Raw genomic sequence first — 23,551 nt, 5'->3', positions numbered from 1 at the left:
AACACTAAGGGCATTCAAATGGTCATTGGATAGACATATGGGCGATAAGGGAATAGTGTAGATGGGCTTTAGAGTGGTTTCACAGGTCAGCGCAACATCGAGGGCCGAAGGGCCTGTACTGCGCTGTAATGTTCTATGTTCTAACACATCCTGAATTGAAGCCGGATATTTCCAGGAAACGCAAGTTAAAAGGACAAGCATGTTGTGGGGGATGAGGTTTATAATTCCTCCAAATTTGCTGCAAAGAATATTGGAACAATTACAGGAAGGACACACAGGTATCGTTCTAGTGAAGGGACCGGCAGGTAGTAATTACCAGATAGAGTAAAAAACTGGACTGTGCCAGTCATGTGCGTGGGTACGGGTAAGGGACGCAGTGCCTTGTCCCCATAGTATCCATGGGAGTGGCCTAAAATGTTGTGGTAACATCTCCTCAGTGACACTGCTGACCGAGACGGGGGCCACAAGTTCATGGTTGTAGTAGACACACAATCCAAGAGGCATGAAGTGGAACAAACCATCAAAAAACCTGAACAAATAGTGAGTGGCAACAGGCTACAGTTTACAGCTCAGGAGTGTGAGGCCTGTTGAAGATGTGGGATATTTAACATATGAAATCAGCACCTCACCACCCATCCACAACACAGTTTGGCTGAAAGGTTTGTTCAATCATTGAAGCACACGCTGAATGCTTCTAAGAACCAATGTACGTCGCTCTTAAACAGTTTCTTGGTGACGTATCGCAATACGACAAATGCTGAGATTCCCAGCATTACTGCTAATGAAGAGGACGCTGAGACTACCCTTGATCCACTCTTACTGCAGGAGGCAGCCGAGATTGTGGAAAGCAATCAGCAGTCAGACATCATGAGAAGATCCTTCGAGAAGACATTTGTTCAAACACGGAGAGCTGTGTTGATGTGCAGCGAGATGTGGGTTCCTGCAAATGTATTATCTCAAACCCGTCTAATCTCTTCCACTGTACAAACGGGAGGTGAGTGAAATGTGGAGGTGACACGTGGATCAGCTGCTATCTACACGTATGGATGTGCCAGTGCCATGTATGACAGAACTACCCCAAATGGAAAGACCCAGCCAGACCATGTGACTGGGATTTCTGGTGAACTGACTGAAGCAGAGATTGTGAAGATTCTCCTTGGTCCTCCCGGGGGAGAATCATCCACTGAGGAACCTCAGAATATCGCTAGAGTCAACAACAATCAAATCCCTGACGTGTGTAGGCAACCAGTGAGGAACAGACGCTCAACAGATAGTCTTTCCTATTGAGTGTATTGTTGCAGTGTAATAAGCGAATGCCTGCCCTTGTATATCTGTTTCGATGACTATGTGAAAATACTGTAGTTATTAATTGTGTTGGTCCTCAGGGATAAAGAAGTAAGGATGTTATATGTGATATTGTTGTGCTGTTGAATGGTCCCTTTAAGAGTTGATCACATGATAGTCCGTGATGTCATTGGCTACTTTGCGGGTTTTCCCTCAGTCGAGACCTTAGTTGCTGCTCAGCATCCATGCTCCTGACCTTCCAATGACCTTACAATGGAGGGAAGGCCATTGGTGTAGCAGCTGAAGGCTGGGAACATGTTCTGAACTCTTGTAGCCGTGTTCTGGTTTGGGGTGATTGGTCTTCAAAGAACAAAGAAAAGTACAGCACAGGAACAGACCCTTCGGCCCTCCAAGCCCGTGCCGACCATGCTGCCCGACTAAACTACAATCTTCTACACTTCCTGGGTCCGTATCCTTCTATTCCCATCCTATTCATGTATTTGTCAAGATGCCCCTTAAATGTCCCTATCGTCCCTGCTTCCACCACCTCCTCCGGTAGCGAGTTCCAGGCACCCACTACCCTCTGTGTAAAAAAACTTGCCTCGTACATCTACTCTAAACCTTGCCCCTCGCACCTTAAACCTATGCCTCCTAGTCATTGACCCCTCTACCCTGGGAAAAAGTCTCTGACTATCCACTCTGTCTATGCCCCTCATAATTTTGTAGACCTCTATCAGGTCGCCCCTCAACCTCCGTCGTTCCAGTGAGAACAAACCGAGTTTATTCAACCGCTCCTCATAGCTAATGCCCTCCATACCAGGCAACATCCTGGTAAATCTCTTCTGCACCCTCTCTAAAGCCTCCACATCCTTCTGGTAGTATGGCGACCAGAATTGAACACTATACTCCAAGTGTGGCCTAACTAAGGTTCTATACAGCTGCAACATGACTTGCCAATTCTTATACTCAATGCCCCGGCCAATGAAGGCAAGCATGCCGTATGCCTTCTTGACTACCTTCTCCACCTGTGTTGCCCCTTTCAGTGACCTGTGGACCTGTACACCTAGATCTCTCTGACTGTCAATACTCTTGAGGATGTCCACCTCAAATTGTCCACCTCAAACTGTGCAAAATCATCGGACAAGCACTTCAGACAATTGTTATTTGTATTTGTAAGTGAAAAAGCAAAGTTATAAAACTGTTCCTTGGGATATTTGATTGGTACGTGTTGATGAGCAGCTACAGAATCTTTAATTTCTCCAATCTCAATACAGAGCATTAAATAATTTGTTACATTGAAGGAATTTCTTTGTAAAGCCAGTTACAAATCACTTTGTATGGACCAAAAGAGGGAAAGAGATCGTGAGAGTGAGAAATGGAGAAAGAGGGGCAGACAGAGATAGACAGAATGGGAATAAGAGAAAGACTGAGGGATAGAGAGGGAAAGAGAGATGCAGACGGATAATTAGAGAGAGGGTCAGATGGACAGAGGGAGACGCACAAACCAAAGAGAAATAGGGAGACAGATGGGAGGGTGGAGAGAGAGAGAGAGTCAGAGACAGAGAGGGAGACAGACAGACAGAGCGAGACCTCTTAGCAGCAGGAACCACTGACAGAAAATGATGGAATGGTCCAGTGCATTCAGGTTCTGTCCACTGAGGCCCTGTTGGAATCCTCTCGGTAACACTGCCTGCAGTATTTCAGGACGAGCTTGCTCAAAGTCCTTCAGGGGAAGTTGACGAGGCGATCTCAGCCCAGGATTAGTTTTCAGATATTGTCTCTGTGTTGGCTCCTACTCATGTCCCCTCTGGAATGTCGATTCTAATTGGACATATTCCCGGAGATCTCCTGACGTGCCACCCTGCCTCGCCTCCACATGGTCATATTCCCGGAGATCTCCTGACGTGCCACCCTGCCTCGCCTCCACAGGGTCACTCAGGATGTCCATTTTCACCTTGTCCCAAAGACCAATCATTTCGCCCTTTGTCCATATTTCAATGTTCTGGGAAGATCAATCTTCAATTTCCCAGAGTTTCTGTGACAATCCTGCTCCAGGATCCCCTCCCCATTCCCAAGGGCCACTCAGTAGCAAAATGGAATTTCAGCTCCACCCAACCTCAACGTGGCAGCAATGGAGACATCAACTCCGAATGACCAGAGGAGAAATCCCAGCTCGAAGTCAGCGATGAGCCTGACTGTGTGGGGACCAGGTAAATCCCAGAGATTGCCACCCGGGCGGGAGGGTGGGGGGGGGGGTGGCGATAGGACAGAGTGGGGAGGAAAGCAGAGACGGTGAGGAGAGGTGGAAGAATGAAGGTAGAGAGGATGAAGAACAAGGATGGGGCGGGGGACAGGTAGGGGAATCATCCTGCTCATCTGATCCACGCACAGGCCTCACGGTGAGTGACACCCGACTTGATGCTGTAACGTTTCTTAACGATCATGTTGATGTAACCCTTCATTATCTTGGTGATTTCACCCACCTGAAATCAACAGAAACACAGTGAGACAGAACAAAACATCAGAAAATCTCAGAGAGAGAGAAACGACAGCAGTAACAATAATAATCTTTATTGTCACAAGTAGGCTCACATTAACACTGCAATGAAGTTACTGTGAAAAGCCCCTAGTCGCCACATTCCGGCGCCTGTTTGGGTACACCGAGGGAGAATTCAGAATGTCCAATTCCCCTAACCTGCACATCTTTGGACTGTGGGAGGAAACCGGAGCACCCGGAGGAAACCCACGCACACACGGGGAGGATGTGCAGACTCCGCACAGACAGTGACCCAAGCCGGAATCGAACCCGGGACCCTGGCGCTGTGAAGCAATTGTGCTATCCACAATGCTACCGTGTTGATATATCGCAGTGAGAGAGAGAAACAACAGCAAATCTCAGAGAGAGAGAGTGAAGAATTTTCTCATCTCAGTCCGAACTCACTGACATTTTCTTCACAGAATCACAGAATGTTATAGTGCAGAAGAGGCCATTCGGCCCATCCAGTCTGCACCGACACATTAAAGACACCTGACCTGCCCACCTAATCCCATTGGCCGGCACTTGGCCCAAAGCCTCGAATGTTGTGACGGCCAAGTGCGCATCTGGGTACTTTTTAAAGGATGTGAGGCAACCCCCCTCCCCCCCCAGACCCGCCTCTCCCCCCCTCCCCCCCCCCCCAGACCCGCCTCTCCCCCCTCCCAGACAGAGCGTTCCAGACCCGCTCCCCCCATCCCAGACAGAGCTTTCCAGACCCGCCTCCCCTCTCCCCCCCTCCCAGACAGAGCATTCCAGACCAGCCTCTCCCCCCCCCCCCCTCCCAGGCAGAGTGTTCCAGACCCGCCTCTCCCCCCCTCCCAGGCAGCGCGTTCCAGACCCGCCTCTCCCCCCCCCCCTCCCAGGCAGAGCGTTCCAGACCCGCCTCTCCCCCCCTCCCAGGCAGAGTGTTCCAGACCCGCCTCTTCCCCCCCCCCTCCCAGGCAGCGTGTTCCAGACCCTCTTCCCCCCTCCCAGGCAGAGCGTTCCAGACCCACCCCTCCCCCTCCCTCCCAGGCAGCGTGTTCCAGACCCACCTCTCCCCCTCCCAGACAGAGCGTTCCAGACCCGCCTCTCCCCCCCTCCCAGGCAGCACGTTCCAGACCCACCTCTCCCCCCACCCAGACAGCGCGTTCCAGACCCGCCTCTCCCCCCCCCCCCCAGACAGAGCGTTCCAGACCCGCCTCTCCCCCCCCTCCCAGACAGCGTGTCCCAGACCCGCCTCTCCCCCCCCCCTCCCAGACAGCGTGTTCCAGACCCTCTTTCCCCCCCCCCCCCCCAGGCAGAGCGTTCCAGACCCGCCTCTCCCCCCCCCTCCCAGACAGCGCGTTCCAGACCCGCCTCTCCCCCCCTCCCAGACAGCGTGTTCCAGACCCTCTTTCCCCCCCCCCCAGGCAGAGCGTTCCAGACCCGCCTCCCCCCCCCTCCCAGGCAGCGCGTTTCAGACCCGCCTCTCCCCCCCCCTCCCAGGCAGCACGTCCCAGACCCGCCTCTTCCCCCCCCCTCCCAGGCAGTGCGTTCCAGACCCGCCTCTCCCCCCCCCTCCCAGACAGCGTGTTCCAGACCCGCCTCTCCCCCCCCCTCCCAGACAGCACGTTCCAGACCCTCTTCCCCCCCCTCCCAGACAGCGCGTTCCAGACCCGCCTCCCCCCCCTCCCAGACAGAGCATTCCAGACCCGCCTCTCCCCCCCCCCCCAGGCAGCACGTTCCAGACCCTCTCCCCCCCCTCCCAGACAGCGCGTTCCAGACCCGCCTCCCCCCCCCCTCCCAGACAGAGCATTCCAGACCCGCCTCTCTCCCCCCCCCCCCCTCCCAGACAGCGCGTTCCAGGCCCACCTCTCCCCCCTCCCAGACAGAGTGTTCCAGACCCGCCTCTCCCCCCCCTCCCAGGCAGCGTGTTCCAGGCCCACCTCTCCCCCCCCTCCCAGGCAGCACGTCCCAGACCCGCCTCTCTTCCCCCCCCACCCCCCTCCCAGGCAGAGCATTCCAGACCCGCCTCTCCCCTCTCCCAGGCAGCGCGTTCCAGACCCGCCCCTCCCCCCTCCCCAGGCAGCACATCCCAGACCCGCCTCTCCCCCCCCCTCCCAGACAGAGCGTTCCAGACCCCCACCACCCTCTGGGTAAAAAGGGTTTTCCTCAAATCCCCCAAAACCTCCCACTCCTCACCTTGAACGTGTGTCCCCCTCGTAACTGACCCTTCAACTCAGGGGAACAGCTGCTCCCTATCCACCCTGTCCGTGCCCCTCAGAATCTTGTCCACCTCGATCAGGTCGCCCCTCAGTCTTCTCTGCTCCAGAGAAAACAACCCCAGCCCCAACCTCTCTTCATAACTGAAATGTCCCACCCCAGACAACATCCTGGTGAATCTCCTCTGCACCCCCTCCAGTACAATCACATCCTTCCTGTAATGTGGTGACCAGAACTGCTCACAGTGCTCCAGCTGTGGCCTCACCAAAGTTCTCCAACTCCAACAGGACCTCCCTGCTTTTGTAATCTGTGCCTCGATTGATAAAGGCGAGTGTCCCCTATGCCTTTTCCACCCCCCTATTAACCGGCCCGTCTGCCTTCAGAGGTCTGTGGACAACACACCAAGGTCCCTTTGTTCCCCGGAACTTCCCAGTGTCAGGCCGTTCACTGAATACTTCCTCGTCACATTGCTCCTTCCAAAGTGTATCACCTCACACTTTTCAGGGCTAAATTCCATCCGCCACATTCCTGCCCATTTGACCCTCCCGTCTGTATCTTCCTGTAACCCAAGACACTCAGCCTCACTGTTAACCCCCCTGTCATAATATACACCAGTATATCATGGTGCAGACACACACTGATGGACACACTGTGGGACCAATCAACACACACAACACCGTAGCCAATCACCAGTGAGAGCACACGCACTATAAAGACAGGGGACATCAGAGTTCCCGCTCATTCGAGTAGCAGCTAGCTAGGAGGACAGAGCTCACAGCCTGCAACGCAGACATTCACCATGTGCTGAGTGCATCGACTGGTTAGGACAAGGCAGAGGTCTTTAGTTAAAGCTGGTATCGTATTAACCCCCAGTCTAAGTATGTTTAAATAGTTAATGATTCAATAAAATAGTGTTGCACTATTTCAAGTGTTGGTGACCTGTATGTGATCCAGAGCACCGAACACATCACACCCGGCCAAGCTTTGTGTCATCCACAAACTTACTGCTCCTACCCCCCCCCCCCCCCACACAGAGTCATCTATGTCATTAATATAAATGATGAATAATAGGGGGCCCAGCACGGATCCCTGTGGTACGTCCCTGCTCACTGGCTTCCAGACACTAAAGCAGCCGTCTGTCATCACCCTCTGTCTCCTACAGCTCAGCCAGCTCTGAATCCACCTTCTCATGTTCCCCTGTAACCCAGGTGCATTTACCTTCTTTATAAATCTCCCATGTGGGACCTTGTCAAAGGTTTTGCTGAAATCCATGTAAACTACATCAACTATGGGCAGTCTCGTGGCACAGTGGTTAGCACTGCTGCCTCTCAGTGCCAGGGTCCTGGGTTCGATTCCCGGCTTGGGTCACTGTCTGTGCGGAGTCTGCACGTCCTCCCCGTGTCTGCGTGGGTTTCCTCCGGGTGCTCCGGTTTCCTCCCACAGTCCAAAGATGTGCAGGTTAGGTGGACTGGCCATGATAAATTGCCCTTGGTGTCCAAAAGGTTAGGTGGGGTTACGGGGATCGGGTGGAAGTGTGCGGTTGGGTAGGGTGCTCTTTCCAAGGGCCGGTACAGACTCGAATGGCCTCCTCCTGCGCTGTAAATTCTATGATTCTATGAACTGCACAACCCTCATCTACACACCTGGTCACATGCTCAGAAAATTCAATCAAATTTGTTAGGCCTGACCTCCCTCTGCCAAAGCCATGCTGACTATTCCTGATCAAAGCTTGCTTTGGAGTCTCGGTCGCAAACGAGACTCCAGGATGGTATGTTGCTCCCGGGTGCAAGGGTCAAGGATGTCTCGGAGCGGCTGCAGGACATTCTGGGGGGTGAACAGCACATAGGCACCAACGATATAGGTAAAAAACGGGACGAGGTCCTACAAGCTGAATTCAGGGAGTTAGGAATTAAACTAAAAGGTAGGACCTCAAAAGGTAATAATCTTAGGGGGGGTGTTTGCTAGAGCTGTTGGGGAGGGTTTAAACTAATGTGGCAGGGGGATGGGAACCGATGCAGGAAGTTGGAAGGTAGTAAAACAGGGACAGAAATAAAAGGCAGTAAGGGGGAAAGTGTAAGGCAGAGAAGCCACAGTCAAAAATCAAAAAGGGCGACAGTACATCATAATTCTAAAAGGGCATAAAAGTAAAAAAAAACAAGCCTGAAGGCTCTGTGTCTCAATACGAGGAACATTTGTAATAAAGTTGATGAATTAACTGCACTGACGATCATTAAGGGATATGATGTAATTGGCATCACGGAGACCTGGCTCCAGGGTGACCAAGGATGGGAACTCTACATCCAGGGAGATTCAATATTCAAGAAAGGTCGAAGAAAAGGAAGAGGACGATGTGGAATCTGTCTGGGTGAAGCTGAGGAACACCAAAGGGCAAAGAATGTCAGTGGGAGTTGTGTACTGACCACCAAACCGTAACTGTGAGGTTGGGTCTGGCATCAAACAGGAAATTAGAGATGTGTGCAGTAAGGATACAGCAGTTATTATAGTGACTTCAATCTGCATATTGATTGGGATAATCGGGGCAGCACGGTGGCGCAGTGGTTAGCACTGCTGCCTACGGCACTGAGGACCCGGGTTCGATCCCGGCTCTGGGTCACTGTCCGTGTGGAGTTTGCATGTTCTCCCCGTGTCTGCGTGGGTTTCACCCCCACAACCCAAAGATGTGTAGGATAGGTGGATTGGCTAAATTACCCCTTAATTGGAAAAAATAATTGGGTGCTCTAAATTTATAAAAAAAATATTGATTGGTAAATCAAACTGGTAGCAATGCGATTGGAGGAGGATTTCCTGGAATGTATACGGGATGGTTTTCTCAATCAATATGTCGATGAACCAATTGGAGAGCAGGCCACCCTCGACTGGGTATTGTGCAATGAGAGAGGGTTAATTAGCAATGTTGTGGTGCGAGAGGAGGACAAAGGGTTAATACAGAAAGGGAAAATAGAATATCAGAGTAAACTTGCAGAAAACATAAAAACTGACTGCAAAAGCTTCTATAGATATGTGAAGAGAAAAAGACAGGTGAAGACAAATGTAGGACCCTTACAGTTAGAATCAGGTGAATTCATAATGGGCAACAGAGAGACGGCAGACCAACTGAACAAATACTTTGGATCTGTCTTCACTAAGAAAATTCAAAGAACGTTCCGGAAATACTCGGGGTCAGAGGGTCAGGATGAAGGAGGAACTGAAGGAAATCCTTGTTAGTCAGGAAGTTGTATTGGGGAAATTGATGGGATTAAAACCCGATAAGTCCCCAGAGCCGAATGGTCTGCATCCCAGAGTACTTAAGGAAGTGGCTCCAGAGATAGTGGATGCTTTGCAGATCATTTTCCAGCATTCTATAGACTCTGGAAGAGTTCCAGTGGATTGGAGGGTAGCTAATTGTAAAGAACAACAAACAAAGAACAAAGAAATGTACAGCACAGGAACAGGCCCTTCGGCCCTCCAAGCCCGTGCCGACCATGCTGCCCGACTAAACTACAATCTTCTACACTTCCTGGGTCCGTATCCTTCTATTCCCATCCTATTCATGTATTTGTCAAGATGCCCCTTAAATGTCACTATCGTCCCTGCTTCCACCACCTCCTCCGGTCGCGAGTTCCAGGCACCCACTACCCTCTGCGTAAAAAACTTGCCTCGCACATCTACTCTAAACCTTGCCCCTCTCACCTTAAACCTATGCCCCCTAGTAATTGACCCCTCTACCCTGGGGAAAAGCCTCTGACTATCCACTCTGTCTATGCCCCTCATAATTTTGTATACCTCTATCAGGTCTCCCCTCAACCTCCTTTGTTCCAGTGAGGACAAACCGAGTTTATTCAACCGCTCCTCATAGCTTATGCCCTCCATACCAGGCAACATTCTGGTAAATCTCTTCTGCACCCTCTCTAAAGCCTCCGCATCCTTCTGGTAGTGTGGCGACCAGAATTGAACACTATACTCCAAGTGTGGCCTAACTAAGGTTCTATACAGCTGCAACATGACTTGTGGGAAAATATGTCATTTGAACCATGGAAGTCTGGATAAACCTGAGGTTTTAAATGTAAGGGGAAAATCCCACGAAGGGTTAACAGCAAGACAAGAAGGTCGAAATACAAAAAGCCTGTGTCAGCTTAAACACCAGCTTGAGACAACTCCTTTCCAGTTAAAGAAATTATAGTGAATTAAGTTTTTAGTAACATAGATAGTAGTATTTACAAAGGTAATAAAGGTTTAGTTACAAATATAATAAGTTTATACATTATTTTACACTTAATAGTTTACACATTTTTAGAAGTTAAAACCAATTTTAGAAGTTAAAACCTTTTAGCAAATAGTCGAATAAGAAGGGTCAAGATTTATGTCTCAATTAGGTAACAATAAAGTGCATGTGTGAAATACTGACGCCAGTTGAATGCAAAGATTCAGAGGGAACTGCTTCACTGAACACAAGTTATCGTCAAACATTGGGGCTGGGAAGGTAAGGCTAGGGTTTGATGTCAAAACATTTGCTGATGAGGCAGGAACCAACCTGTCATGCAATTTTAGATAGAGAATAGAGATAGAGAATAGAGATGGTTACCCCATCTCTGGATCTGTAAAGATTTAACCACCTGCTAATGCTCACATTCCAAGCATTGTCTGGCATCTCTGAATTTGTCTATATATATGTTTCTGGAACAGACCTCTTCATTCACCTGAGGAAGGAGCAGTGCTCCGAAAGCTAGTGATTCGAAACAAACCTGTTGGACTTTAACCTGGTGTTGTAAGACTTCGTACTGCAATTTTAGATAGTACAAGGTAATTAGGGTCTGGCAAACTAACAGGTTGTGTCAGACATAATTAGAACTAGATGCACACTTGCCCCTAAAGTCACTTTTCAGCAAAAGTAGGTGCTTCTCAATAATGTCATGTAACCGGCTTGGTTGTTAGAAGGGCAGCATATACCCTGGATCACTAGCAGCCAGAGTGCTCGCATGGGAATGAAAGAACACAAAAACCGAGCAGAACAGCAAATCAACTCGGAGAAAACCAACAGCTCGAGAAGAGAGATTGTCAAGGAAGACCCAGGAGGTCTGATCAAACAGCACAGAGAATCCAGAAGCAAGATCTTTTTTACTTTTGTAAAGACAGTGATGTTATCTTTTTAAAATAAAGTAAAAAATTAACAGTAACCAGAAACAGTGGTGACCACAAAATATCGATAACCTGAAACAGTAGTTATTACAAAGTCTACTTTACTTTCTTAGCAAAGCAGGACCCAGGATCGAAGCTACTAAGTGGTAAGTAGATAGAATCTTCTGTGTAGATATAGGTTATACCGGGGATAACTTGAAACACTAGTTTGACCTGAATGGCACCTACTTAAGTCTGCATGGGGGTCAAGGAGTGAGAATCCTTGTTCACCATTTAGAATATCTTATTGACCCGTTTTGGTGTAGGGGGAATTGTAAGAATAGCGGTGATTTAACTTCATAATGTAACCCCACTTTTTTTAAAAGGGGGGAGAGAAAACGGGGAATTCTAGACTGGTTAGCATGACATTGGTGGTGAGAAAAATGCTGGAGTCAATTATTAAGGATGAAATAACTGAGCATTTGGAAAGTGGGGACAGGATTGGTCCCAGTCAGCATGGATTCACTGAAGGGAAATCATGTTTAACAAATCTTCTGGAATTCTTTGAGGATGTTGTAAGGTTTTCGGGCAATTCGGCCCTTTTGGAGAAACTCAGAGACTGTAAACCTACTTTCCAGCCAAGGGAACAGAACCAGTTTTCCCAGCAGGCTTGGCCCGCTGAGCTGAGTAGGGACATAGAGAGAGAATATTCACAAACACCCCCCCTAGGAGCTACAAGGAAGAAGGAGCCAGACAACAAGATAACATCAAGACACAGACAAAGGGGCACGGGAATACACAGGAGGCTTGCATGCAAGCAGGACAATGGGATGGTCATAGCCCCATGCAAATGTAAATGACCTGGCCTCCACCAGAGCAGAATCCAATTAACACCCCATCAACATAGCGAGGTGAGAATAGCAGCCATCTCCGGAGCAGCTGGAAGACACTGAAATTCTCCACAGAAGAGCCTAACCTCGTTAAACTAGAAATCAGACTGTCTGAGTCCAGCATATTGCGCTGGAAAAGCCCCTAGAAAATCAGCAGGAGCTACCGGCAGAAAAACCAAGTTGGAGGCGGACCTGGGGGAGGTACTCCAATCTTGACAGAAGCTGCCGGCAGAAACTCACTGGGAGGAGGGGGGCGGAGCCAGCGCCAAATTCAAATCGCGCAGGTCTGAAAAAAACCCAAGTTGGAGGCGGACCTGGGGGAGGTACTCCAAGCTTGACAGAAGCTACCGGCAGAAAAACCAAGTTGGAGGCGGACCTGGGGGAGGTACTCCAATCTTGACAGAAGCTGCCGGCAGAAACTCACTGAAAGAAGGGGGCGGAGCCAGCGCCAAATTCAAATCGCGCAGGTCTGCCCAGCTGGAAGAAGCGGACCTGCAAGGAATACCCGGAAACATAAAGCTCTGACCGGCTCAAAGGGGGCGGGACCAGCGGGAACTTTAAAAACCTACCTTTTCAATGCAAAAGGGGCTGGCCGATCACAGAACAAAGCCAGGTATAACTATATAAAAGGGGCTGTGTTTTCGAGCAGGGCTCTGTTCGTTCGTGGCTCGACCTCTGCACCCCTGACTTGACCTCTGCAGCCTGTGACCGTAAGTATCCTGCAGCAGCTTACGAAACTCCCTTGATTTTAATAGTGGTTGAGGCTTTGGGGAAGGGAACTTGTTTTGTGCCTGTGATATTGCTAAAACCTGTGTAAGCATAAGAATTTTCGTTGTGTCCGCTATATTACCTTTGAATAGACATAGTGTATATTAGAGTATAAGATTGTATTGTGTTTCTTCTGTTGATGATTTTGACCTGGGTTTTACAATAAACCTTGATTTGATGACAATTGGAGTCGTTTAAATTCTTCAATCTTTCACCAGCGACCTCTGACCAAGTCATTGTTAAAATACTCCTCACCTTAATTCCGGGTTCAGGAATCGAGGGTCATCTTGAGCGATTCACTCAGGACAGACTGCTGGTTAGGGAATAAACAGCAGTGTCCTATTCTCTCTCTTGGGAAAGCTACTCTAGTGGAGTAGGAACCGGGTGGCTGTTGCACCACCGGCAAGAGAGAGAATCACCTGGGTATTGGTAGGGGTCTGGAGATCTGTGTGATATAAGTCTCAGGCTGTCGGTTAGGAATAAACGGCAGGCTTGAATCAGTGCTCTCTTCAGTGGAAGTGTCCCAGTGCGACATCCCCTGGCCTCTGAAGTTTCAGTGCCAGCTGGAGAGAGACACACACAGATATTCAAACCCCAGATATCGGCCCAGTAGTGGAGTAGCGGAGATGGCACCCTCTACAATGGCGACCGCGGCAGGACCCCGGTGGTTTGGAGTATGTGACTTGGCAGAGGGGGTGAGGGAACGAAGCAAAATGGAGGAGAGAATATCCTCATATTTGTGGCAAAAGGTCAACCTCACCAAACCTTGGGTTTCAGAATTGATCAATGCGGAGCAACCGGTAATGGCAGCGGCTGCATGGACAGAAAGCAAGGCGCACAAAAGGCACTTGGAGAAGGCAGTTTGGCTAGTTTGCCTGTCCGAGCAGGTAGTCAAGACAGAGGATAGGGTCGAAGAGTTAGAGCAGGAGTTGAGAGAAGTGAGGGCCAGCGCAGGGGACAGCGCTAGCGCAGCGGAACGACTGCGGGAAGAATTGGCAGAAATGAAACAGGAAAGCGAGTCTAACCGGTGTGAGAAGGACTATCTCCACTGCCAGATAGTGGAGGGTAAAGAAAAGGAACGGAGGCTCCAGGAACTCTATGCTCGGAGTACAGAGCAGTGTAGGAAGCTGGAGGGGAAGTTCCGGGACATCCAGGCAGCATACCGAGTGGCTCGCGAGGAAGTAGGGGACTGTGCCCATGGGCCGTGCCAGGCACGAATAACGGAGTTGGAGGAGGCCTTGTCCAGGTTCAGGGGACAGATACACCTGGTAGGTCCAGGGGGGTTCCCTAGGGGCAAGGTGCTCCTCGCAGCGGATGATTCCCCAAAGGCCAAGGGGAATAGACCGCCTCCTGAGGCACCGGGATTGTGTCCGGGCCGGCAGGGGGGGATCGGACTGCACGTTCAGGGGCAAGTCCAAGGGGGGTCGGCAGGGTACCCCCAGCTGGCGGCGTGTCCGCCTGGTTTCGTATGTGGGTCCCCATGGGATGGGGACAGACCGCTGCCTGGGATGCCGGTGATGGGGCCGGGTCAGCAGGTAGGGTTTGGACCGCCCGGTCAGGGGCAGGTCCAAGGGGGGTCAGTGGTGTATCCCCAGATAGCGGCGTCTCCTATATGGGTAGTTAGCCCGGGGACAGGGGGGCTACCCAACGAGGCAGGAGAGCTGGACAGTGGGGAGGAGGAGCAGGAACCCCAGGTAGGGCAGATGTGCCCTGTCAGGCAAAGGAGGTATGGTCCCCCGGCGGGGATGGCAAATAGGGGACCGGTTGAGGGCGACATTATCGTTCCTCATGGGGCATCCGCGCTCAGGGGGATGGTGGCCCACGTTCCCAGACTAACTCCAAAGGGGGATCCGTCGCTGCATTTTATGGAGGTGGAACAGGCAGCCAACATCAATGACTGCGACGAAGGGGAGCAAATAAAGATGCTCCTGATAACCCTAGATGCCCAGCTATGCAGGACAGTGACCTCTGGGAATGGGGGAAGACCTGACACCTGGGCGGCAGCACAGACTGCTGTTCTGGAGGCAATGGGCTTGAATCTGGGGAGCCCTTTCATGAGGGTGGGGGAAACCAAGCAGCAACCAGGGGAATCTCCCACTATGTTCGCAGACAGGCTGTGGACTGTCTATGTGGAGGCGTGTGGGGCTCCCGCGGATAGGCAGAATTTAGATGAGAGAACAGCCCACTGGCTGAAGACCCTCGTAGCTAACTGTCTCCCTCACGTTAGGGCAAAGGCCGAACACTGGTTCGACCCGCAGAGTCCGGACCTTAATGAGGCAGAGGTCCTTAGGAAACTCACCCTTGCATATCGTAATGGGGAGAGGGGTGAGGACAAGCCCCTTAAGGGTAGGGTGCATGAAATCGCGCCAGCAGCCCCTAAGAGAGAGTGGAAGCATGAGGAATACTTATGCTACGGGTGTGGGAAGGCCGGGCATTTCAAGAGGGAATGTAAAAACCCTAGCAAGGAGGAGAGGGCTCCCGCAGTAGAGAGTCAGACCCCGGCGGCAGGAGCAGCTGCCCCGGAAACCTTCGAGGTAAAGAAACTTTTAGCCTTTTTGCAGAGCCTAGCAGCTGGGTCGGGACAGGTGGCAATGGCAACGGGCCAGGGCCTGCCCGCACCCACACCACAAGAACCCGTATGACTACCCAGGGAGCAGCCTCAGGAAAAAGGGAGCGCAGGGGTAGTTCTAGCCCCAGACCCTGGTCCGGTCCAGGTGCAGGGTCCCATTCTGGAGGCTGCCTCAGGGGCTATTTGCAGTTTAAATCCCTTAAGGTGGGACCCATGCGAACGCCACATCAGTCAATTTAAATTGTTCCACCCCATAAGGACAAAAAAGAGCAAGGTGGGGGGAAGACGGGGGGTGGTAGTGGAGAAACCCCCCGTAGAATTAACGACGGTGGGGGAGGTCCCTGACTCCACGGTCACACAACCGGTGACAAGGTGCTGTCCCGAAGGGGCAGTCCCAAAGAGACCGACAGTGCTGCAAGCACCCAGCCCAGGGACAGGAACGATTCCCAAGCCCTTACCTGTGGGTCAGGTGGCCGGCCTTAGTATAGAGGCTAAGGAGGCGGAGGAAGTGGAGGTATCACCTTGGGTTTGGGAACCAGTCAGGGGACGAAGGAGCAATCGGGTCTCCAAGCCCCCGGTAAGATGGTCCCCATCACACCTCCCTAGAACCCGGTCCCGCAGTAAGGGGGCCCGAGTAGAAGGGAGCGATGAGGGATCACCGAACCCTGTTGGGAAAGGAGAGGCAAGGGGCAGCCCGAACCCCCGGGAGGGGACGGTCTGGCCCGAGCCGTTGGACCAAACAGGTGGACTGCCCCAGTTTAGCGGGGCACAGTTTTAATTTGGCCACCCGGAGACGGGTGGCATTGTATATATCATATTCCTTTTTCTTTCCCCCTGCTAGTTCTAAATTAGTGTGTAGTTGTGTGTGAAGTATTTAGGATCGTGGGGACACAGAAGCGCCTGGTGCAAGGGTAAAATGATGAAGCACCAGGCACTAGGACCCTGGGGAGCCGGGCTGTGGACACAGAACCACAGACAGGCTGCGGCAACTTCAAAGCGGGAGCTGCTGCTGCCACTGGATAGAACCCATGCACTTTAAGGTAGGTAGGGCTGTAGAGGCAAGAATGTGTTTTGTTTTTTACAGATGGGGCACCCGACGATGTGGAGTTTGAGGATCTTGGCGATGGTGGGACCGGGAGAACTCCGCAGAGGCGAGACAGAAGAGTCCTTCGACTGACCGGGTTAGGGTGACTGGGGGCAGGCGGGTGTGTTTAACCTGTGAGGGGGACGTTCCTTTGGGGAGATGGTGGTGGCCCAGGAAGCTGAGGCTGGACATGAGGGATCGGTCCTCGGACTGGGATCACCGTTTGCGGGGATAAGGGGTGGGCTTCTGACCAGGGCATTTATTTGTGTTCATGGGGATCTACCAAGGCGTGCCCACAAGGGGCATTAATCACTTTTGTAAGGTGGTGGCAGAACCCAGGGAACGGGATAAATTGACCACAGTGGGGAGGGATGTGTAACGCCCAGGGAAGGGATGACTGTAGAAGCTACCGAACTGCTGGTTCAGGTAAAGCGACCCCTGCCCACAGCCCAACCGATCGACCCTCACAACTGTCCGATCACCACCAGGGGGGGGGCCTGAGAATGGTTTAGTGTTTGTCCCACAAAGGAAATGTTGTACAGGGGGTACATTGTGCTGTCGCCTCAGTTGGACTAAACCTCTCAGCTGCAGGTATCGACGATGGAGAGTAAATGAAGAGCCCTCATCGGGAAGAAGCGAAGTGCAGCCAAGAAAGGAGGATCCTTGGTGAAATAAACAGATGCAATTGTAAATAGTTGTATGGATTCGCGGGTTACAGGGACCCTTACGTTTGGGGTTCCGGTGAAATGTGTACTTGATTGTGATATATGTACAGGGACCCTTACGTTTGGGGTTCCGGTGAAATGTGTATATGTTACTGTGTGTTTAAATTAGATATGGTCTTGTCTCTCCCTTTCATTGAAACCAGGGGTAGCCTAGACTAAGGGAACTGTCTTGGGAATTGTAATTTCGCATGTTGCTGAGGGGGGGACCTACGGTCCACACAAAGGCAAACAATTGCCCTTCACCTGTGTCGATACGGTCCAAGCAGGTAGGGACGTATCGAAGGGGCATCTGTAAGGTTTTCGGGCAATTCGGCCCTTTTGGAGAAACTCAGAGACTGTAAACCTACTTTCCAGCCAAGGGAACAGAACCAGTTTTCCCAGCAGGCTTGGCCCGCTGAGCTGAGTAGGGACATAGAGAGAGAATATTCACAAACACCCCCCCTAGGAGCTACAAGGAAGAAGGAGCCAGACAACAAGATAACATCAAGACACAGACAAAGGGGCACGGGAATACACAGGAGGCTTGCATGCAAGCAGGACAATGGGATGGTCATAGCCCCATGCAAATGTAAATGACCTGGCCTCCACCAGAGCAGAATCCAATTAACACCCCATCAACATAGCGAGGTGAGAATAGCAGCCATCTCCGGAGCAGCTGGAAGACACTGAAATTCTCCACAGAAGAGCCTAACCTCGTTAAACTAGAAATCAGACTGTCTGAGTCCAGCATATTGCGCTGGAAAAGCCCCTAGAAAATCAGCAGGAGCTACCGGCAGAAAAACCAAGTTGGAGGCGGACCTGGGGGAGGTACTCCAATCTTGACAGAAGCTGCCGGCAGAAACTCACTGAAAGAAGGGGGCGGAGCCAGCGCCAAATTCAAATCGCGCAGGTCTGCCCAGCTGGAAGAAGCGGACCTGCAAGGAATACCCGGAAACATAAAGCTCTGACCGGCTCAAAGGGGGCGGGACCAGCGGGAACTTTAAAAACCTACCTTTTCAATGCAAAAGGGGCTGGCCGATCACAGAACAAAGCCAGGTATAACTATATAAAAGGGCCTGTGTTTTCGAGCAGGGCTCTGTTCGTTCGTGGCTCGACCTCTGCACCCCTGACTTGACCTCTGCAGCCTGTGACCGTAAGTACTCCGCAGCAGCTTACGAAACTCCCTTGATTTTAATAGTGGTTGAGGCTTTGGGGAAGGGAACTTGTTTTGTGCCTGTGATATTGCTAAAACCTGTGTAAGCATAAGAATTTTCGTTGTGTCCGCTATATTACCTTTGAATAGACATAGTGTATATTAGAGTATAAGATTGTATTGTGTTTCTTCTGTTGATGATTTTGACCTGGGTTTTACAATAAACCTTGATTTGATGACAATTGGAGTCGTTTAAATTCTTCAATCTTTCACCAGCGACCTCTGACCAAGTCATTGTTAAAATACTCCTCACCTTAATTCCGGGTTCAGGAATCGAGGGTCATCTTGAGCGATTCACTCAGGACAGACTGCTGGTTAGGGAATAAACAGCAGTGTCCTATTCTCTCTCTTGGGAAAGCTACTCTAGTGGAGTAGGAACCGGGTGGCTGTTGCACCACCGGCAAGAGAGAGAATCACCTGGGTATTGGTAGGGGTCTGGAGATCTGTGTGATATAAGTCTCAGGCTGTCGGTTAGGAATAAACGGCAGGCTTGAATCAGTGCTCTCTTCAGTGGAAGTGTCCCAGTGCGACATCCCCTGGCCTCTGAAGTTTCAGTGCCAGCTGGAGAGAGACACACACAGATATTCAAACCCCAGATATCGGCCCAGTAGTGGAGTAGCGGAGATGGCACCCTCTACAATGTGACCAGCAGAGTGTACAAGGGTGAACCAGTGGATGTTGTGTATCTGGACATACAATAGACTTTTGACAAGGTCGCACACAAGAGATTAGTGAGCAAAATTAAAGCTCATGGTATTGGGGTAATGTATTGAGGGCGATAGAGAACTGGGTGGCAGACAGGAAGCAGGGAGTGGGAATAAACGTGTCAGTTTCAGAGAGGCAGGCAGTGACCAGTGGAGTACCGCAGGGTTCAGTGCTGGGACCCCAGCTCGTCACAATATACATTAATAATTTGGACGAGGGAATCGCAATATCTCCAAATTTGCAGACGACACTAAGCTGGGTGGCAGTGTGTGCTGTGAGGGGGATGCAGAGAGGCTGCAGGGTGACTTGGACAGGCTGGCTGAGTGGGCAAACACTTGGCAAATGCAATATAATGTGGGTAAATGTGAGGTTACCCACTTTGGTGGCTAAAACAGGAAGGCAGATTCTCTGAATGGGGGCAGTTTAGGAAAAGGGGCAGTGTAACGAGACCTGGGTGTGATGGTGGGACAGTCGCTGAAGGTTGGCGTGCGGGTACAGCAGGCGGCGAGGAAAGCTAATGGCACGCTGGCCTTCACAGCGAGAGGATCGGAGTATCGGGGTAGGGATGTGTTGCTGCAGTTATACAGGGCCTTGGCGAGGCCACACCTTGAGTATTGTGGCAGTCCTGGTCTCCTAGTTTGAGGAAGGACATTCTTGCTGTTGAGGGTGTCCAGCGAAGGTTCACCAGACTAATCCCCGGGATGGCAGGACTGACATATGGGGAAAGACTGGATGGACTGGGCTTGTACTCACTGGAGTTTAGAAGAATGAGAGGAGATCTAGTAGAGACATTGACCGGCTCGATGAGGGAAGAATGTTCCCGATGTTGGGAACGTCCAGAACTAGGGGTCACAGCCGAAGAATAAGGGGTCAGCCAATCAGGACTGAGATGTGGAAGAACTTCTCTCAGAGAGTTGTGAACTTGTGGAATTCTCTCCCACAGAAAGCTGTTGGGGCCGGTTCGCTGGATATATTCAAGAGGGAGCTGGACGTGGCCCTTGTGACTAAAAGGGATCGAGGGGGTATGCAGAGAAAGTGGGAGTGGGATACTGAATTTGCCTTGATCAGCCATGGTCATATTGGATGGTGGAGCAGGCTCGAGGGGCCGAATGGACTCCTCCTGCTCCTAGTTTCTATGTTTCTCCAAGTGGAGGTGGATTCCCACTTTGAAAATCTTCTCCAATAGTTTTCCTGAGGTGAGACTCACTGGTCTGTAGTTCCCTGGCCTGTCTCTGCAACCTTTCTTCAATAATGCAACCACATTCGCTGTTCTCCAGTCCTCTTGCCCCTCCCCATGGCCAGAGAGGAATTAAAAATTTGGGTCAGAGCCCCAGCAATCCTGGGACACAATTCATCTGGACCTGGAGATTTGTCCACTTTTAAGCCTGACAACGCTCCAATATCTTGTCACGCCCTTCGTCAATTTGTCAAGAATCTCACAGTCTCTCTCCCCGAGTTCCATACCGACCTCCTCATTCTCTTGGGTGAAGACAGATGTAAAATATTCATTCAACACCCTACCAATGTCCTCTGGCTCCACCCACAGATTCCCCATTGGTCCCTCATGGGCCCAACTCTGTCCCTGGTTATCCCTCTTCCCAGTGATATACTTGAAAATGAAATGAAATGAAAATCGCTTATTGTCACAAAGAGGCTTCAATGAAGTTACTGTGAAAAGCCCCTAGTCGCCACATTCCGGCGCCTGTTCGGGGAGGCTGGTACGGGAATTGAACCGTGCTGCTGGCCTGCCTTGGTCTGCTTCAAAAGCCAGCGATTTAGCCCTGTGCTAAACAGCCCCTATAGAAGACTTATAGAAGATCTTTGGATGAGCAACATGGCGGCGCAGTGTTTAGCACTGCTGCCTCACGACGCTGAGGACCCGGGTTCGACCCGGCCCGGCCCCAGGTCACGATCAGCCTGGAGATTGCACATTCTCCCCATGTCTGTGTGGGTCTCACCCCCACAACCCAAAGATGTGCAGGGTAGGTGGATTGGCCACACTAAATTGCCCCTTAATTGGGAAAAAAGAATTGGGTCCTCTAAATTTTTTTAAAAATAGAGTATCTTGGAATTTTTCCTACTTTTACCAGCCAGCGCATTCTCATATCCCCTAATTGCTCCCCTGATACTCTGTCCCTGCAGAGTGGCCATGATAACAAAGTACTGTCACTCTGGAAGTCACGGCTGAGCTCAATAATCAGCTCTCTCACCTGTGGAGTTTCAAAGAACATTTCACGTTCGTCCACCGTGATCTTGTAGGTGTTTGGGAGCGGCGCACCAAAGAATACAATGTGCTCATACTGGAAGGTTTCCAATGGCCGGGCATCACCACGTTTGTAGATGGAAATGTTTTCAGCGCTGACTCCCAACCACAGCTCGTTGGGAAATCCACCTTCCTTACACTGGAAACAATCAAAGAGCATTAGCGCCACAGGAACCAATCAAAAGGGGAAGTGGGAATGAAGTAGAGCAGGAAATGGAGGAAGAGGAGAGGTAGACAGGATGGACGAGGAGGTGGGATCTGGGAGGATGGATGATGGGCAGCATGGTAGCATTGTGGATAGCACAATTGCTTCACAGCTCCAGGGTCCCAGGTTTGATTCCGGCTTGGGTCACTGACTGTGCGGAGTCTGCACGTTCTCCCCGTGTGTGCGTGGGTTTCCTCTGGATGCTCCGGTTCCCTCCCACAGTCCAAAGATGTGCAGGTTAGGTGGATTGGCCAGGATAAATTGCCCTTAGTGTCCAAAATTGCCCTTAGTGTTGGATGGGGTTACTGGGTTATGGGGATAGGGGGGCGGTGTTGACCTTGGGTAGGGTGCTCTTTCCAAGAGCCGGTGCAGACTCGATTGGCCGAATGGCCTCCTTCTGCACTGTAAATTCTATGATAATCTATGATTGGGAAGAGGGGACTGAGAGGACGAGATAGACAGGTGTGGGGGGTGGGGGGGAGGGGGGGGGGCGTACAGGGGACACTAGTAACTTTGCCAAATCATCCAAATCCAGTAATATTGGTCACAATGCTTCCAAATTCGCAGAAATGTCACAAGTTGGGCGTTTTTAGTTTTTTTAGGCAGAGAGGAAACGGTTGTGGCTATGTGCAATAAATACTTGTTGAAGGTGGGTTAAATACGCGACTGGAAACTGATACGTTCTGGAGCAAAGGAAAATGCTGAAATTAAGAGCAAACTGGAGTCAGAGTCCAGTGAAAAATCCACTCCAACCTACCTCAACATCGAAGAGAGTTGAACCATATCCAGGCCATTCCATGATAATAGACATGTATCTCAGCATGGATTGCTGCTGCTTTATTCCCCGAAGCCTCTTCCACTTGTCCATGATGCCCGTGCGCGTCGCTGTCAGCTCCTCCTTCAGCCACATCTCCAACATTTGCTCTTCTTCCATTTTCTGTTTCTTCACTGAGCCTGTCCGAAGGCTGAGGCGTAACGTCCCCTCCAAGAAACTAGTCCTCCTCTTCTCCAGGGTCTGGGAGTTGAATTTTGTGGATTGGAAAATCTTGTTCCTCAGTTTAAAAACCGGATAAACTTCCTGGAGATTTAAAGAGCCCTTGTTGTAGTCTCCGTAGATGTATTGCAGTCTTAAAGCTGCTAAAAGCTGCAGGGTATCTTCTGGTGCAGGAAAATGTCCGCTCAGTAAGCATTCATGGGCCTGGAAAGAGAAAGACAAACTCAGATAAATCAGAATAGTTCAAATAGTAACCGACCAGAATCACCACCTTAATAATATCCGTCCAGAATCTCCACCTTAATAATATCCGTCCAGAATCACCACCTTAATAATATCCGTCCAGAATCTCCACCTTAATAATGACCATACAGAATCTGAACCTTAATAATTTATTTATTTTTAAGAACGATTTCTCAAATGTTTATTACAAACAATTAAATGTTAGTTCAAAAATTAAATTTTCAATTTGTGTGTCATCAAGCTTTATCTCCAAGGACAATAAATATTGACAAAATAAATTACATCAAGGTTTATCTTTCAAACTTTATCAACAAAAGGAAATGTACAACAGAACGACCATTTTCTGTTCCTCAGAGAACTCTAAACTCAGTGGATTCTTGCAACGTGCAAGGATATTTCACCAATCATTCATCACTCCCTTTCAATAAGCAAGCAAGTCGTGCTTCCACAGAACATTGGAGGCTTTTTTATTTGACAGGAGGGGACAGAAACCAACATGATGAATTTGCCCTGTTGCGTTATAGCGTTCCTATTTAATCCCAAATTTGGTCCGCAAGTAAATTACCAAAAGAAGTCACTTGGCAATCACTTCGAAAAGAAAACACAGTTAGAAGTTTCCTTTCCCAGAGTATAAATGCAAAACTTAAATGGAAGGAAAACCAGGACAACACGAGATATAACCACGACTGTCACCAATTCCAGGCAGGCTGCTTGTGGTAGAAACCCAAGATTACAGCATTGGCCCAGTTACTATGTACAGAGAGCACAGTGGTGGCAATATGGGCTTCGTGAAA

At 50.4% G+C, this 23,551-nt stretch overlaps 1 protein-coding gene across 1 annotated transcript in view; it reads right to left on the bottom strand.

Annotated features, from left to right (window-relative positions):
- Window positions 1-2,516: 2,516 nt before the first annotated feature.
- LOC140385657 (unconventional myosin-X-like) overlaps window positions 2,517-23,551 on the bottom strand; it is a 91,051-nt gene continuing 70,016 nt past the window's right edge. The window contains exons 7-9 of the mRNA XM_072468039.1: window positions 22,278-22,718; window positions 21,263-21,454; window positions 2,517-3,767 (exon numbers count right to left, since the gene is read on the bottom strand). Of these exons, the coding sequence (XP_072324140.1) occupies window positions 3,657-3,767; window positions 21,263-21,454; window positions 22,278-22,718 (744 nt within the window). The 3' untranslated portion in view covers window positions 2,517-3,656. The remainder of the gene's footprint in view (window positions 3,768-21,262; window positions 21,455-22,277; window positions 22,719-23,551) is intronic.

The sequence above is a fragment of the Scyliorhinus torazame genome, chromosome 2 (genome assembly GCF_047496885.1).
Source record: "Scyliorhinus torazame isolate Kashiwa2021f chromosome 2, sScyTor2.1, whole genome shotgun sequence".
Classification (NCBI taxonomy): domain Eukaryota; kingdom Metazoa; phylum Chordata; class Chondrichthyes; order Carcharhiniformes; family Scyliorhinidae; genus Scyliorhinus; species Scyliorhinus torazame.
This window is presented reverse-complemented; position numbering and strand designations above follow the sequence as displayed.